Below are 16,880 nucleotides of genomic sequence, written 5' to 3' on the forward strand. Positions count from 1 at the left end.
ATGTGGAGTCTTGAATAAGATATGAAAACAAATAATGGACACTAGCGTAAAATTTTATGAAATTTGAACAAAATCAATACTTTAGTTAATAATACCATTCAGTTCAGTTGCTCAGTCGTGTCTGGCTCTTTGCAACCCCATGAACCATAGCATGCCAGGCCTCCCTGTCCATCACCAACTCCTGGAGTTCACCCAAACCCATGTCCATTGTGTCGGTGATGCCAGGCAACCATTTCATCCTCCATCGTCCACTTCTCCTCCTGCCCTCAATCTTTCCCAGCATCAGGGTCCTTTCAAATGAGTCAGCTCTTCGCATCAGGTGGCCAAAGTATTGGAGTTTCAGCTTCAACATCAGTCCTTCCGATGAATATTCAAGACTGATTTCCTTTAAGATGGACTGGTTGGATCTCCTTGCAGTCCAAGGGACTCTCAAGAGTCTTCTCCAACACCACAGTTCAAAAGTATCAATTCTTCGGCACTCAGCTTTCTTTATAGTCCAACTCACATCCATACATGACCACTGGAAAATCCATAGCCTTGACTAGATGGACCTTTGTTGACAAAGTAATATCTCTGCTTTTCAATATGCTGTCTAGCTTGGTCATAACTTTCCTTCCAAGGAGTAAGTGTTTTTAATTTCATGGCTGCAATCACCATCTACAGTGATTTTGGAGCCCAGAAAAATAAAGTCAGCCGCTGTTTCCCCATCTATTTGCCATGAAGTGATGGGATCGGATGCCATGATCTTAATTTTCTGAATGTTGAGCTTTAAGCCAGCTTTTTCACTCTCCTCTTTTACTTTCATCAAGAGGCTTTTTAGTTTCTCTTCACTTTCTGCCATAAGGGTGGTGTCATCTGCATATCTGAGGTGATTGATATTTCTCCCAGCAATCTTGATTCCAGCTTGTGCTTCTTCCAGCCCAGCATTTCTCATGATGTACTCTGCATATAAGTTAAATAAGCAGGGTGACAATATACAGCCTTGATGTACTCCTTTTCCTATTTGGAACCAGTCTCTTGTTCCATGTCCAGTTCTAACTGTTGCTTCCTGACCTGCAAATAATACTGTGCTGCTGCTGCTGCTAAGCTGCTTCAGTCGTGTCCGACTCTGTGCGACCCCAGAGACAGCAGCCCACCAGGCTCCCCCATCCCTGGGATTCTCCAGGAAAGAACACTGGAGTGGGTTGCCATTTCCCTCTCCAATGCATGAAAGTGAAAAGTGAAAGTGAAGTCGCTCAGTCGTGTCTGACTCCTAGCAACCCCATGGACTGCAGCCTACCAGGCTCCTCCGCCCATGGGATTTTCCAGGCAAGAGTACTGGAGTGGGGTGCCATTGTATCACATGTTAATTTCCTATTTTTTTAAACAACATAGTATTTCTTTATATTCTCAGAACTGGATGAGAAGTTTAAAGTTTCAAGCCTTATTCAAATTTTCTTTTTTTAAATCACTAAGATAATAAATATTCTAGACTTTTAGCAGTAATACTAGATGCCAAAATACATGAAACTATATCAAAGTTTTGAGTGAATATAAATTAGAAATGTAGTATTTCTATCATAGTAAGTCAAACAAGTAGAATCAAATGGCAAAAATTCACAAGTTTTCTAAAATATATATAATACATGACTATATATGTATACATATTTTACATACTAGTTATATGTATATTATATATATGCATAAAAAAGTTTTTCTACTATGCTTAATAAAATCTTGATAAAGAACAACGGTAACCAAAAAAGAGGGACAGGAAGCAACAGTTAGAACTGGACATGGAAAAGACGCTTCACAATAAACTGTGGAAAATTCTGAAAGAGATGGGAATACCAGACCACCTAATCTGCCTCTTGAGAAATCTGTATGCAGGTCAGGAAGCAACAGTTAGAACTGGACATGGAACAAGAGACTGGTTCCAAATAGGAAAAGGAGTACATCAAGGCTGTATATTGTCACCCTGCTTATTTAACTTATATGCAGAGTACATCATGAGAAATGCTGGGCTGGAAGAAGCACAAGCTGGAATCAAGATGGCCGGGAGAAATATCAATCACCTCAGATATGCAGATGACACCACCCTTATGGCAGAAAGTGAAGAGAAACTAAAAAGCCTCTTGATCAAAGTGAAAGAGGAGAGTGAAAAAGTTGGCTTACAGCTCAATATTCAGAAAACAAAGATCATGGCATCTGGTCCCATCACTTCATGGGAAATAGATGGGGAAACAGTAGAAACAGTTGTCAGACTTTATTTTTGGGCTCCAAAATCACTGCAGATGGTGACTGCAGCCATGAAATTAAAAGACGCTTACTCCTTGGAAGAAAAGTTATAACCAACCGAGATAGCATATTCAAAAGCAGAGACATTACTTTGCCGACTAAGGTCTGTCTAGTCAAGGCTATGGTTTTTCCAGTGGTCATGTATGGATGTGAGAGTTGGACTGTGAAGAAAGCTGAGCGCCGAAGAATTAATGCTTTTGAACTGTGGTGTTGGAGAAGACTCTTGAGAGTCCCTTGGACTGCAAGGAGATCCAACCAGTCCATTCCGAAAGAGATCAGCCCTGGGATTTCTTTGGAAGGAATGATGCTCAAGCTGAAGCTCCAGTACTTTGGCCACCTGATGCAAAGAGTTGACTCATTGGAAAAGACCCTGATGCTGGGAGGGATTGAGGGCAGGAGGAGAAGGGGACAACAGAGGATGAGATGGCTGGATGGTATCACGGACTCGATGGATGTGAGTCTGAGTGAACTCCGGGAGATGGTGATGGACAGGGAGGCCTGGTGTGCTGCGATTCATGGGGTTGCAAAGAGTTGGACATAACTGAGCGACTGAACTGACTGAACTGATTCACTGGAAGGACTGATACTAAAGTTGAAACTTCAATACTTTGGCCACTTCATGCGAAGAGTTGACCCATTGGAAAAGACCCTGATGCTAGGAGGGATTAGGGGCAGGAGGAGAAGGGGATGACAGAGGGTAAGATTGCTGAATGGCATCATCAACTCAATGAACATGAGTTTGAGTAAACTCCGGGAGTTGGTGATGGACAGGGAGGCCTGGTGTGCTGCAATTCATGGGGTCACAAAGAGTCAGACACGACTGAGCGACTGAACTGAACTGAACTAAACCAAAAAAGAGGTGGAGAAATTGAAAAACATAAACTAAATGAAGTGAGAGCACTGAATATGAAATAGGAAAAGTGAAACAACCGGATAAAAGCAAAAAATCATTATATAGTCCAGTTGTTTTTAAACGTGGTTGCTCACCAGAAACACTTCTGAAGCTTTGGAGAAAAAAAGCAATACCTGGGCATTTGTATTTTTCAAATAATCGGAAGATAATTCTGATATGCATCTGGATTTTAAAAAGTAATTACAGGTTTTTCAATTAAAAAATGTAAATGTAGTGTTAATTATGTAGAATTCTATTATTATCTGTTGCAGAGCAGCATTTATTTCTACAGGTTCCAAACTGGAGACAACCTAAATGTCCATCAGCAGTCAGATGGATAAACTGTAGGATCACAGAGCATGAAAATTAATGGCCTATTACTATGTGAACAACATGGGTGATTTTGTCCAAACATAATGTCTGGCCAAAGAAGCAGACAAAAATGAGTACATTCTGTATTATCATCCTCTGCTGTCCCCTACTTGTTTTGCCTTCAGTCTTTCCCAGCATCAAGGTCTTTTCCAATGAATTGCCTCTCCGCATTAGATGGTCAAAGTATTGGAGTTTCAGCTTCAGCATCAGTCCTTCCAGTGAATATTCAGGGTTGATTTCCTTAAGGATTGACTGATTTGATCTCCTTCCAATCCAAGGGACTGTCAAGAGTCTTCTCCAGCACCACAGTTCAAAAGCACCTATTCTTTGGTGCTCAGCCTTCTTTTATTGGACCATAATGAATAGTGAAGGTCAGGGAAACCTGGTGTGCTCCAGTTCATGGGGTCGCAAAGAGTCGCATACAACTTAGCGACTGAACAACAACAGCCTTCTTTACAGCCCGACTCTCACATCCACACGTGACTATTGGAAAAAGCATAACTCTGACTGTATGAGCATTTGTCAGCAAAGTAATGTCTCTGCTTTCTGATATGCTGTCTAGGTTTGTCATAGCTTTCCTCCCAAGGAGCAAGTGTCTTTTAATTTTGTGGCTGCAGTCACCATCTGCAGTGATTTTGGAGCCCAAGAAAATAACATCTGTCCTTGCTTCCATTTTTTCCCTTTCTATTTGCCTTGAAGTGATGGGACTAGATGCCATGATCTTATTTTTTTGTTGAGTTTCAAGCCAGCTTTTTCACGCTCCTCTTTCACCCTCATCAAGAGGCTCTTTAGTTCCTCTTTACTTTCTGCCATTAAAGTGGTATCATCTGTGTTTCTGAGGTTGATGATATTTCTCCCAGCAATCTTGATTCCAGTTTGTGATTCTTCCAGTGCAGCATTTTGCATGATGTACTTTGCATATAAGTTAAATAAGCAGGATGACAAAATACAGCCTTGTCGTTCTCCTTTCCCAATTTGAACCAGTCAGTTGTTCCATGTCCTGTTCTAACTGTTGCTTCTTGATCTGCCTACAGGCTTCTTAAGAGACAGGGAAGGTGATCTGTTACTCCCATCTCTAATAATTTTCCATTTGTTGTGATCCACACAGTCAAAGGCTTTAACACAGTCAATAAACCAGATGTTTTTCGGAAACTCCCTTGCTTTCTACATGATCCAACAAATGTTAGTAATTTGATCACGCAATCTCAGGCATGTATGTGCTAAGTTGTTTCAGTCATGTTCAACTCTTCATGACCCTATGGACTGTAAGCCACCAGGCTCCTCTGTCCATGGGATTCTCCAGGCAAGAATACTGGAATGGGTTGCCAGGTCCTCCTCCAGGGGATCATCCCAGAGATTGAACCCAGATCTTCTGCATTGCAGGTGGATTCTTTACCCACTGAGTCACCTGGGAAGCTCTCACAGCTTTGTACATCCATCAAAATCCTTTGATCTATACACTAAGGAGGATAAATTTTGCTATATGTAAATTATATCTTATTAAAGTTAAAAATGGCACTCTAAAGATCAGTGAAATGAAGGTGCACATATGAAGTGGGTAATATGGAGTTGAAAAAAAAAGACATATTAATTGTGGTTTTGGTGAACGTTCTGGTGACCTAAAAGTGATCTTGGAACCAAGTAACTTTGGGAACAAAAAACAAGTGAACATACGTGTTCATTCTATTTTGTCACTGTTGTTTTCCCTCTCAAGAAACAGAAAATATAGATTCTGTGGGAGTCTTGCATAATAATAACTTACCTAGGGCATACTATGTGTCAAGCACTGTTCTAGAGACTTCTCAGTTCAGTTCAGTTGCTCAGTCGTGCCTGACTCTTTGCGACCCCATGGACTGCAGCCCACCAGGCTTCCCTGTTCATCTCCAACTCCCAGAGCTTGCTCAAACTCATGTCCATTGAGTTGATGATGCCATCCAACCATCTCATCCTCTGGTGTCCCCTTCTCTTCCTGCCTTTAATCTTCCCCAGCATCGGGGTCTTTTCCAATGAGTCAGTTCTTTGCATCATGTGGCCAAAGTATTGGAGTTTCAGCTTCAGCATCAGTCCTTCCAATGAATATTCAGGACTGATTTCTTTTGGGATTGACTGGTTGGATCTCCTTCCAGCGCAAGGGACTCTGAAGAGTCTTTTCCAACATCACAGCTCAAAAGTATCAATTCTTCGGCACTCAGCTTTATGGTTCTACATACATTATTTAATGTATGTAGGATCATACATACATTGTGTAGAAGGAGACTTCCGTATACATTATTTAATACAGCAACCCTAAGGTAAGTAGAGATAGAATTCAAACACAGGCAGTCCAACTTCAGAGCTAACCACAGCCTGACACAATCTCACTTTTCAAGTAGAGTCGATAACCTGCTTCAATGCCAGTCTGACAAGCACTAGCAGGCTAAGTAGTTATTGGTTCCAGTCATAAGTAAGAAATATGAACTCCTTCCCCCCAAAAGGTAACTTTAATTCCTGCCTTCAAAACCCAGAGATTCACATAGCTGTTACTCCGTCTTATAGATCAAAGGCCAATGTAGCAGCCAGCCTCCCAGGTGGAGCCCAGTGGTCTGCCTGCCGATGTGAACGCACCTGGGTAGTCTCCTTCCACACTGAAGGGTCAGTGATTTGTCCTCTGTAACCAGCAGGCTGTGGAAACGTTGAGGTGTGACAGTCAAACATAGGCCATGAGAGACACTGCAGCTTCTGCCTTGCTCTCTTGGTTTGGTTCTAAAATCCATTCCCTACGTGGCAGTTTCTGTTTTTAAAAATTGCCACCATGGTGGTTTCCATCCCGCATGCTCTTCTACTTTGTCACCTTCTCATCAAGAGAAGGGATCTATGTCCCTTCCCCTTGAGTCTGGGTGGACTTCTGCTTTGACTAATAAAATGCTGCAGAAGTGAGGTACTGTGACCTCAGAGGCCAGGTCAGAAGATGAAACACAGCTTCAGATTTGTTCATTGGATCACTTGTGCAATGGAGTCCTGAGCCACCATGGAAGAAATCTGATTACCTAAAGGCTGGGGAAGGCCAAGCTCTATATGGAGGGGCCCATTCCATAGGTGCTTCAGTCAGCATTACTAGACTTTACCATCTCAGTCCAGGCACTAGATACACAAACGAGCCTTCAGAGAGATGATTCCAGCTCCAGTAAGTGTCCTTCAGCTCTTCAATCTGCCCAGCTGAGGACCCAGAACTTAAGCAACAAAGACAAGTCATCCCCACAGTGCCCTGTCCAAATTCTTGATCAACCGGGTCTGGGGGCATATTAAAATGGGTGTTTTATAAAACTAAATTTTGGGAAGTTCTCTGGTGGTCCAGTGGTTAGGACTCACTGCTCTCATTACCATGACCCAGGTTCCATCCCTGGTCAGAAAAAAAAGACCCACTAAATTTTGGGGTAATTTGTTGTGTAGGAATAATAACCGCAACACTCGTCAGCTCCTGACAAAAATGGCCCCTCCTCCAAGAATCTAGATGACCATTAGCTGAGGATAGTTATACTGCAGGTAACATATGGTCTTAAACTGCAAAGGATGGGACCAAAAGTCTGCTAAGTTACTTTAAGGTCTTTTGTTGAAGAGCTTCACTTTCACTTTCCTGAAGAACAGATATCTTTCTCTCTTTATATTATACTCTTCCCCTCTAGCGGCTTTTAAGGCTGAGTAAATGAGTAAATTAAAAAGCAGAGACACCACTTTGCCAACAAAGGCACATATAGTCAAAGCTATGGTTTTTCCAGTAGTCATGTATGGATGTGAGTTGGACTATGAAGAAGGCTGAGTGCCAAAGAATTGATGCTTTTGAATCACGGTGCTGGAGAAAACTCTTGAGTTTCTTGGACAGCAAGGAGATCCAACCAGTCCATCCTAAAGGAAATCAACCCTGAATATTCATTGGAAGGACTGATGCTGAAGCTGAGGCTCCAATACTTTGGCCACTTGACATGAAGAGCCGACTCATTGGAAAAACCCTGATGCTGGGAAAGACTGAGGGCAAGAGAAGGGGGTGACATAGGATGAGACGGTTGGTTGACATCACCAATTAATTCAGTGAACATGAGTTTGAGCAAACTCCAGGAGATACTGAAGGACAGGGAAGCCTAGTGTGCTGCAGTCCTTGGGGTAGCAAAGATTCAGACACAAGTTAGCATCTAGACAACAAATGGGCAAATTAAGAGAATTCACACAATAAAGATGGTCATAAACATAGTCTACTGTCTTAGTCTGTTTGGACTTCTATAACAAAATATCACAGACTGGGTGGCTTATTAAACAACAGAATCTCTCAAAGGCCCCACCTTCTAATACTACCATCTCTAGGCATTAAGATCTCAACATACGAATCTAGCAGGGTGCATGTGTTAGTCACTCAGTCCTGAGTCTTTGCAACACCATGGGCTGTAGCCTGCCAGGCTCATCTGTCCATGGAATTCTCCAGGCAAGAATACTGGAGTGGGTAGCCATTCCCTTCCCCAGAGGATCTTACCCACAAAGGGATCAACCTCCGGTCTCCTGCATTGCAAGCAGATTCTTTACCATCTGAGCCACCGGGGAAGCCCCTGGCAAGGAGGGAGAGCAGGAATAAACATTCAGACCAGAGCACCTATAAAACTGTCTTTATTCAGAGAAATACACTGTCACTGAGCCTACAGAAGAGAATGACCAGGATGTGACAATGACGTCTGAAAGGCACTTCTTACTGATTTAGAAACCTACTAGCGCCAGGGTTTCAAACCAACACATTCCTGTCCTTGAGATGGCATATCAAAAACCTTTCATTCATACCGTATGAAGATCCATCCCATATTAATTGTGAATAATAATGGTAAATATAAAATCAAGGAACAATGCCATTGTCCAATATTCTATTAAATGGGGGTCTCATGAGGAGAGTAAGTTTGTCAATTGTCTTCCCTGCTGTATATTCAGTGCCCACCAGAACTTACAAGCAAGCAACTGAATTGAATAAATATAATCACAGAAGAAAGAAATCACTTTATTCTCTGATGGATATAAAACTCCCTATTAGCGCCGTTAGGCTTTTAATTGTTTAAAGTCTACAAGCAAGACAAACTGACTCTTTTCTAGGTTGAAGGGGATTATGGAATATGTCTATTGGTGAACCAGCAAGAAATAAATGAAAAAACAAAGAAAGCAATAATTATACTTGAGTCCATATGAATTTTTATTAACACACATTTTTCAAAGTCTGTACAAACCAAAACATTCCTGTGTTTTAAAATGTCCATTATTACAAACATACAAATAAACAAAAGGTGTTACCAAAAGTTAGCTACTCAATTTTATGGTAAAACAGTATCATGATTTTTAAAAACCAAAATTTCAAGACTGAGGTTTCTTCCTTCTCTTTTTGGAACTTGTGGAAAGTTAGAAAATGTATGGATTTGCTTTATATTAAATGCCAAGACCTTAAAAAAAGATTTAGTATAAAACTAAATATGTTTTTACATTGTCACTTCAGGCAACAGAATTTCTCAAGTCTTTAAAATTAAAAAAAAAAAAACCACGACTGCAACTTTTTTCACAATCTTTTCCCCATAGTCAATGTAAATGCATCTGAAAAATATTATCTGACAGTTTGTCTTTACCTAAAATTTTCTCATTCAAAAAGTTACAAAACTATTTAGCACTGCCATTTCCCTTGCTTAGAAGAGAAAATTACATCCCCTACCAGAGTGATAAGCAACATGATCCATTGTTCCTCTTATCTGAAGGAAGCCACTCATTTCCACGTCTCTGTCCAATTAAGTGCATGGCTCCACTCGTAAGAATGTTCACCAATTAGAAGCCTTTGCTCCTGGGAAATGCCTAGTAAGTTAAACTTACTGCTACACTTCTGGTAGTCTGAGGTACAAATGTCATCTGCCCTTATGATAACCTCTAACTCCAGTATCGACCCCTGCGTTAAAGGATTCCAAAGTAGCTGGTTTTACTGTTTCATGGCACACCACACATCTCTAACTTTCACAAACATCACAGAGGACCTGAGAGTATGGCTAGAAATGCAAATCTATCCTCTCACATGAAAAGTAAATCCATGTGCCTGCTGGGTCAAGAAGGGAAAACAGGACACAATTCAGGTTGGGGCCAAGCTGCTTTTGAGAAGCACCTGATTTCAACACATTTCCATTAAAAGCAGGGAGTGTACAGGCGGCAGTGGGTGAGGAAGAGTGGGGAGACAGTACATACAGGGATATCATTCTCGCAGTTACACTCAGAGTCCATACTTGAGCAGCTCATACTAACTTCCAAAATGCTCTGTAGTCCAAATCTTATCCCATTTTGAATCATTTAAAAAAAAGCTATCCAACAATGGCCCAGTATGACAGCTGATATAAGAGTGTTTTTTTGTTTAAAAAGAGGTGGCAGTGTGAGAAGTTAAAATCAGTCACATAAAACAATCAAGGAAGGAGAGGGAGAGGGAAGTGTCCAGTACAACCTGGACAACCTTTCTTTCTGCTCTTACTTAGAAAGACAGACTCTCCAAATCTTTGCTACCTCCCTTAAGCATCTTCTTACATGCTCTTCCAAGAAACCCTCCAAAAGGCACTTAACTCCATACTTATATATTGAATTGTTTCACCTTAGCAATCAGTTTTTAAGACTCCAAGGTAACAAGAAAGAAAAGATCTGATTCTTTCACTAAAAGCTAGAGAGTAGTACTTTTTTTTAAAAAAGAAGCATCACTTTTACAAGAAGAACAAGCTAGGCTACCATTATTCCTTTATCAAGAAAAAGTTCCTTTTTTTAAAAAATAAATAAAACTCTGGCTATACATAGTACAAAGTTCATACATAATATACCTGGAAAAAAACCCAAGGGTATACCCTGAAGCAAAAGGTTTATTGGAGAGAAAAAGTCTCTTCCATTGTACCAAGTCTTAAGGTGGCAGTTTTCAAAGTTCAGAGGGTGGCAGTGATATGTAATTAATGCCAAATTTCTTGCTCATGGGTATGGCAGGATGCAGTGATGGACCAAAAAAAAAATCATTCTGCACATAACACTGAGCAGTGACCACCACAAAAAGGAAAAAAAAAAAAAGTAGCAAAAGAGAGACAATAGTACTGAGAGAAGGGCTGGGGGTAGAGTAGAGAGAGGGGAGTGGGAGTGAGAGAGTAAGAGAGAGAAAGAGAGGGGAGCTTGAAACCCCAAACATTCAAGCATGCAGTCATAACACAGCACAAACCAGGTGTTTCCATTCAGCCCAACGCAGTCACACAAAGAAAGATAACTGTAATAATATAGAGATTTCTTAAGGAAGCTTGCAATTCCCAGAAAACAGCCAGGTTGCCACCCTAACCGAGGAATCCATTTGCTGTTGCCGGGAGCGTTCTTATGGTCTCTCATGGAGAGGTTATAGCTCCTGACTTCTCTGACTTCTTGCTCTTGGACAAGGCAGCTGCCTGCTTCAGGAGCTCCCGGTTTTTGGCCTTAAAAAAAAAAAAATCAGTGGGCAAAGGAAGTTTTAGCAGGATAGGATGTTTTTCATGCAGATGCTAAGGGAAACAATGTAGAGGTCAGGAAGAGGTGAACAAATTCTAGAGGCAGAAAACAATAGAAAAGCTCTAGGGTTTGGTTGAGAGGGAAGAAAGTATTTGCTGGAAGTTAATCAGAGTACTTGCATCTCCTGGGATCCACTATTATAAACGGATGCTCTCTGCAACACAAACAAACCATGGAGTGCCTTAGTGGGCTAGATAAACAGAATTTACAATTTCGACATCTGGAATCACATCTGGTTTATCCAAAAATCAAAGAACACATTTATTAATTCCACTGTTTTTTGACGTAAAAAGATTAGAACACATCCAAGAGAAAATAATAAAAGTCATCTATAAGGTGATTTAATGTTAACTGACATGTCAAATTTCTGAGAAAAAAAGGAATCTAAGAGATCACTTAAAATATCAAGATGGGCAAACAGTGGAAACAGTGTCAGACTTTAATTTTTTGGGCTCCAGAATCACTGCAGATGGTGATTGCAGCCATGAAATTAAAAGACACTTACTCCTTGGAAGGAAAATTATGACCAACCTAGATAGCATATTCAAAAGCAGAGACATTACTTTGCCAACAAAGGTCCATCTAGTCAAGGCTATGGTTTTTCCAGTGGTCATGTATGGATGTGAGAGTTGGACTGTGAAGAAAGCTGAGCGCCGAAGAATTGATACTTTTGAACTATGGTGTTGGAGAAGACTCTTGAGAGTCCCTTGGACTGCAAGGAGATCCAACCAGTCCATTCTGAAGGAGATCAGCCCTGGGATTTCTTTGGAAGGAATGATGCTAAAGCTGAAACTCCAGTACTTTAGCCACCTTATGTGAAGAGTTGACTCATTGGAAAAGACTCTGATGCTGGGAGGGATTGGGGGCAGGAGGAGAAGGGGACGACCGAGGATGAGATGGCTGGATGGCATCACCGACTCGATGGATGTGAGTCTGAGTGAACCCTGGAAACTGGTAATGGACAGGGAGGCCTGGCGTGCTGCGATTCATGGGGTCGCAAAGAGTCGGACAAGACTGAGCGACTGAAGTGAACTGAAATACACCAGAGTTACCATATTAAATAAACAGAGTTACCTGCAATTGTTCTGTGACTTCTTTGTGGGTTTTCTCCATCTGGTTCATTTTGGCTCTCATCTGAGATTCTTGGTATTGAAAATCAGCCTTCAATTCTGTGATCTGAGGGGGAAAAAAAGGCAGAGTGACCAGAAGAAATTTCTGTGCAATGAAAAATGTTTCGGTACCAGAGAGCTAAACAGTCCCCTAAATTAATGAAACCCAGGGCTCTCCTAAAGAGCCATACCTAAATCAAAGCCAGGGAACTGTGGCTTTGTATCCTATTTTTTTCTATTGATTTCCTGAAAATGATATAAAATTCTGCATTAGCATGTCTGCTACTAACCATTTGCTAGAAGGTTTTAGATATTTCATGTACTCGGCATAGGCAATAATCTTTCAAAATCTCAACTCCAAGTAAATCAATGATTATAACAAATATGACTGATAGTTTGAGAGAAGCCATGAAAATAACAGCTGCTGTCATTTACTGAATTTTTGCCCTGTTCCAGGCAAACTGTTTGATTATATTATTTTATCCAATCCTAAGATAACCCTGTGGGATAGTAACATTATTCTTCCCATTTTATGGATGGGAACATCAAGGCTTAGAAAGGACTAAGTAAAGTAGTTAGCAAGTAGCAGAGTCAGAATTCAAACTCCAGGCCTTCTTCTATTGACTATGCTATTTAAGGAGCACAGACAAGAGGTATTAAATCAGAGAAATGAGGTGTGAGCAAAGTTTTGAGATACAAGTAGCAACTAGCACATGAGGCACGGAAAAGGGCATCCAAGCGAAGGGAACAGCATGGGCACAAGCAGAGTGCAGGGTAATGGAGAACTTATTCAGATGGCTGATGAGTGTGTCGGGAGATGAGGCCACGGATAGGAAGGCATGATGCGGAAGAGCCTGTGTTCTAGCCAAGGAATGTGATCTTGATCCTGAAAGTTATGGGAAACAATCTACTATTTGTTTTTGCTCCTTTTAAAACCCTAACTTTGCGGGAATTCCCTGGAGATCCAGTGGTTAGAACTCGGTGCTTTCACTGCTGTAGGTAAGGGAATTAAGATCTTGTGACTGCAAAGCACTAGAGACGAGTATTGATTTTGTCTCTATTTTGCAAAAATCCTTTCTTTAATGTGCCATTCTGATCTAGTTCATAAAGGAAATATCCTTGGGTCTGCTTTCATCTGACAGTCATGTAGTAAACTGAAAAGAATACTGGTCTCTTCCCACGAACTTCCACCTTACTGGTAGAGTAGAAATGCAGCTCAGTAGAAAGAACTGGAGGGTCAGAAAGATTTGGGTTCATTCCTTTGTTCTGCCTTTCACCAGCTGTGTGATTTGGATGGGTCGTTTAATCCCTTTCGGTCCATTTCCTCATCTATAAGATGAGGTAGGAATCAGATACAAAGAATGCACATAAAGATTTTAACACTGCAGGACTTCCTTGGTGGCCCAGTAGATGGGAATCTGCCTGCCAACGCAGGGGACACGGTTCAATCCCTGATCCAGAAGATTACACATGTTGTGGAGCAACTAAGCCCTACCACCACAGCTTCTGAGCCCACGGGCAGTAACTACTGAGCTCATGTGCCACAACTACTGAAGCCCAGCACCTACAGATGCACTCTGCAACGAGAAACCACCAGAATGACAAAAAGCCCACGCACCACACCAAAGATCCAGTGCAACCAAAAATAAGGTAAAAAAATGTTTTAACATAAATGTCTTCGTTAGCACTCATCATAGCATTCCGAGCACAGTGCAAAACAACATACAGCCTCGGGGAGAAAACAGAGCTAGAGGAAGGAACCCTAAGGGGAAAAACATTGAAGGCACTGTTATCTATGAATGATGATAACAATTCCTACCTCAAAGTGATATGGGGATAAATGAGTTAGTACATATAAAGCACTTAGAATAGGGATAAGCAGATAGAGGTGTGTTAGTCACTCAGTCGTGTCCGAGTCTTTACAAGCCTCTGTACTCTTCTGTCCATGGGATTCTCCAGGCAAGAATACTGAAGTAGGTTGCCATTCCCTTCTCCAGGGGATCTTCCCGACATAGGAACCGAACCCCAGTTTTGTGCATAGCAGGCCAAAGCATCCAATAAAAGTTAACTATTATTATTAGTTTTTAGAATAATAAGGTAAAAACGAGACATTCTCTAAGAATCTGAAAGTAAGAAATAATAGAATGAATCAGAAAAAGGACATAAAAAAATTCCCCTAAAGAGGGGAATATGATTCTTAGACCAGAATAAGACTTCACTGAAGATAGTAACGAGCTTAGAGCATAGGTCACTCAGGAAGGGAGTTGTCACCAATGGAAACAAAGTGATGTAGTGACTACAGGAAGGCCTACCACAATGCTGTCTGGGGACGAGGCAGACCTGGTCTACATATTTTGAGTGCTACTGTCCCCTAGACACAGCCATCCCAATAATAGAGATGGAGGCATCAGGTTCCCTTAGCCCGAGAGCATTAAAAATTCCAACTATGTAACTACTTCCTCTTGTCCCAACTCCATGCTCACTCAGCACCCTCTGATTACAAGCTCCCTGAACAGCTTACGCTGAGAAGAGTAGGACTCCGCTATATGCCCCACTATGAAATAAGAGGTGGGCACTGTGGTTTTACACATCATCTCTGTAAGCTTAGTGAACTTCAGTCCTCCCTTAGAAGTGGAAGCTTCTTCCAAATGAAACAAAGAAAAATCAACCCTCTAAACCACTTGACGGAAGGGGACTGACAACAGTAATGCCATGTCACGATCCTGGCAGACAGCAAGCTGCTCCCTAGGACATCCCAACCTTGCCACTGGATATCTCTCTCAGAGCTTCAGTGGTATGTATCCAACAAATATCCATTAAACAGCTAGCATCGTGCCCTATACCACAGATCTTACCCGCTTGCCTCACTCTGACCTGAGAAGCGCTAACTAAGCAGTACCTTCTTCTCTTTCTCTAAAATCATTTGATCCTTTTGATGCAGCATCTTCTTCAGAGTGGCCACTTCTTCCTTCAGTTGGGCAATGATGACAAAGTGGTCAGTGCCTGGTGAGTCCAGAGCCAGATCTGGGGAAAAGCTGAGGGGGAAAATGGAGGGGGAAAATATCAGTCGGATGCATAAACTTTTTTCTACCTGAGGTCACATTACAGGCCACTTGACTGCAACTTCAAGAGCAGGAGCAACTAGTTGAATCCCAGCCATCAAGCACAATACACGCCTGACCTGAGAGTATTTGCTAAACTGCACAAGCAAGGTGGCCATCAGATAACTATACCAACCAAAGCCACAGCCTGCAGCATTCCTGCAGCATCTTTGCTCACATGCATGCTGTGCATGCATGCTAAGCCACTTCAGTCGTGTCCAACTCTGCGACCCTATGGACTGTAGACTGTCAAGTTCCCCATCCATGGGGATTCTCCAGGCAAGACTATCGGAGCTTGTGGCCATGCCCTCCTCCAGGGGATCTTCCAACCCAGGGATCGAACCCCTGTCTCCTACGTCTCCTGCACTGGCAAGTGGGCTCTTTACCACTAGTACCACCTGGAAAGCCCACCTTTGCTCACATTCGGGACTAAAATAAATGCCACCTCATAAGAGCCAAAGATATTTTGTTTCAGGTTCATTGAAGATCCCTAGTTATTGTAGGTGAGAGTTATAATTTTTTGTGATTAGATAATTTCCCTAGAATCTGGATAAATTGTAATTTCATGCATTTTTATTTAAAGATCCCCATAGAGATTTTGACTCTCTGTTTTCTGCTCCAAAGCCCATGCTGTGGTACAGCTGGGGAGAAGCTACTGCTTTCCACCTCAGGTACAATCTTTTTAAAAAGTGATAAAAAAAGAAGATGAAATTAACAGCAAAGAAGCCAACTTCCCCTACTACAATTGGCCTGTGCACTGTCACTTCTAGTATCAAGAATTCTGTGATATTTAGTTAGGAAAGGAACAAAAAGGTGGCAAACTGCAAAATAATATCACAACCTGGGTCTTCAACAGAGTCCTCCCTGTGATGGTCTCTGAGCACTATATTTTGTCAAAGTGCCAGGTGAACTCTGTCCTTTTAGTCGAGCGCCTTAACCAGGAAAGTTTCAGGGAAGTTGTAAGCCCCTGAGATTGTATATCCAATTTTATGTATACATACAACAGGGTGGTTTCTAGGATGGGGATCCAAGGCTCTCCTTAGTCTGGTCAGAGGTGTCTTAAAGTTAAGAAATCACTGCCAAGAGAGTTCAATCCTACCCTTCTCTAGAGACCTACCCAAAGGAAACTCTTTACTTTTCACAGGGCAACCTGTAAAGTAAAACACAAACCGGTTTTTCCTAGAAAACTGCAATACTGATTCCCAACACCCTATATCAATATAGCAACTACTCCAGATCCCCCTTGCTGTTGGATCTTTCCTACACCTTGAACAACATCTAATAACCATCAATTTTCTACACAGGTAGAAACTCCAAATAACGGGGAACTGCTGGACAAACCTCCTCATAGTTACCAAGTTAAGTGTTTCTATGGCTAGAATGGGAAGACAGTCCATTGATAAAAATATTCTGCCCTCAGTCTACACAAAACATATGAGAAGGATGTCAGAGGAACAATGGATCACTGCTTTGCTAACAAATAAATATGCAGAATTACTGGGTAACAAAAACAACATGTAAAATAATAAAACAAGGCATGCAGGAGAAAATATTAAAAGGATCCATCACGGTCTCCACCAGTTTCCAAAC

At 41.6% G+C, this 16,880-nt stretch overlaps 1 protein-coding gene across 3 annotated transcripts in view; it reads right to left on the reverse strand.

The window, feature by feature from the left end:
• Window positions 1-8,779: 8,779 nt before the first annotated feature.
• The window catches only part of FAM76A (family with sequence similarity 76 member A), a 35,137-nt gene continuing 27,036 nt past the window's right edge, over window positions 8,780-16,880 (reverse strand). For all 3 annotated transcript variants that reach the window (XM_068967383.1, XM_068967382.1, XM_068967381.1), the window contains 3 exons: window positions 15,089-15,224; window positions 12,155-12,256; window positions 8,780-11,007 (listed from right to left, as the gene is read on the reverse strand). In XM_068967383.1, the coding sequence (XP_068823484.1) occupies window positions 10,921-11,007; window positions 12,155-12,256; window positions 15,089-15,224 (325 nt within the window). In that variant the 3' untranslated portion in view covers window positions 8,780-10,920. The remainder of the gene's footprint in view (window positions 11,008-12,154; window positions 12,257-15,088; window positions 15,225-16,880) is intronic.

This window comes from Capricornis sumatraensis, chromosome 3 (genome assembly GCF_032405125.1).
Source record: "Capricornis sumatraensis isolate serow.1 chromosome 3, serow.2, whole genome shotgun sequence".
NCBI lineage: Eukaryota > Metazoa > Chordata > Mammalia > Artiodactyla > Bovidae > Capricornis > Capricornis sumatraensis.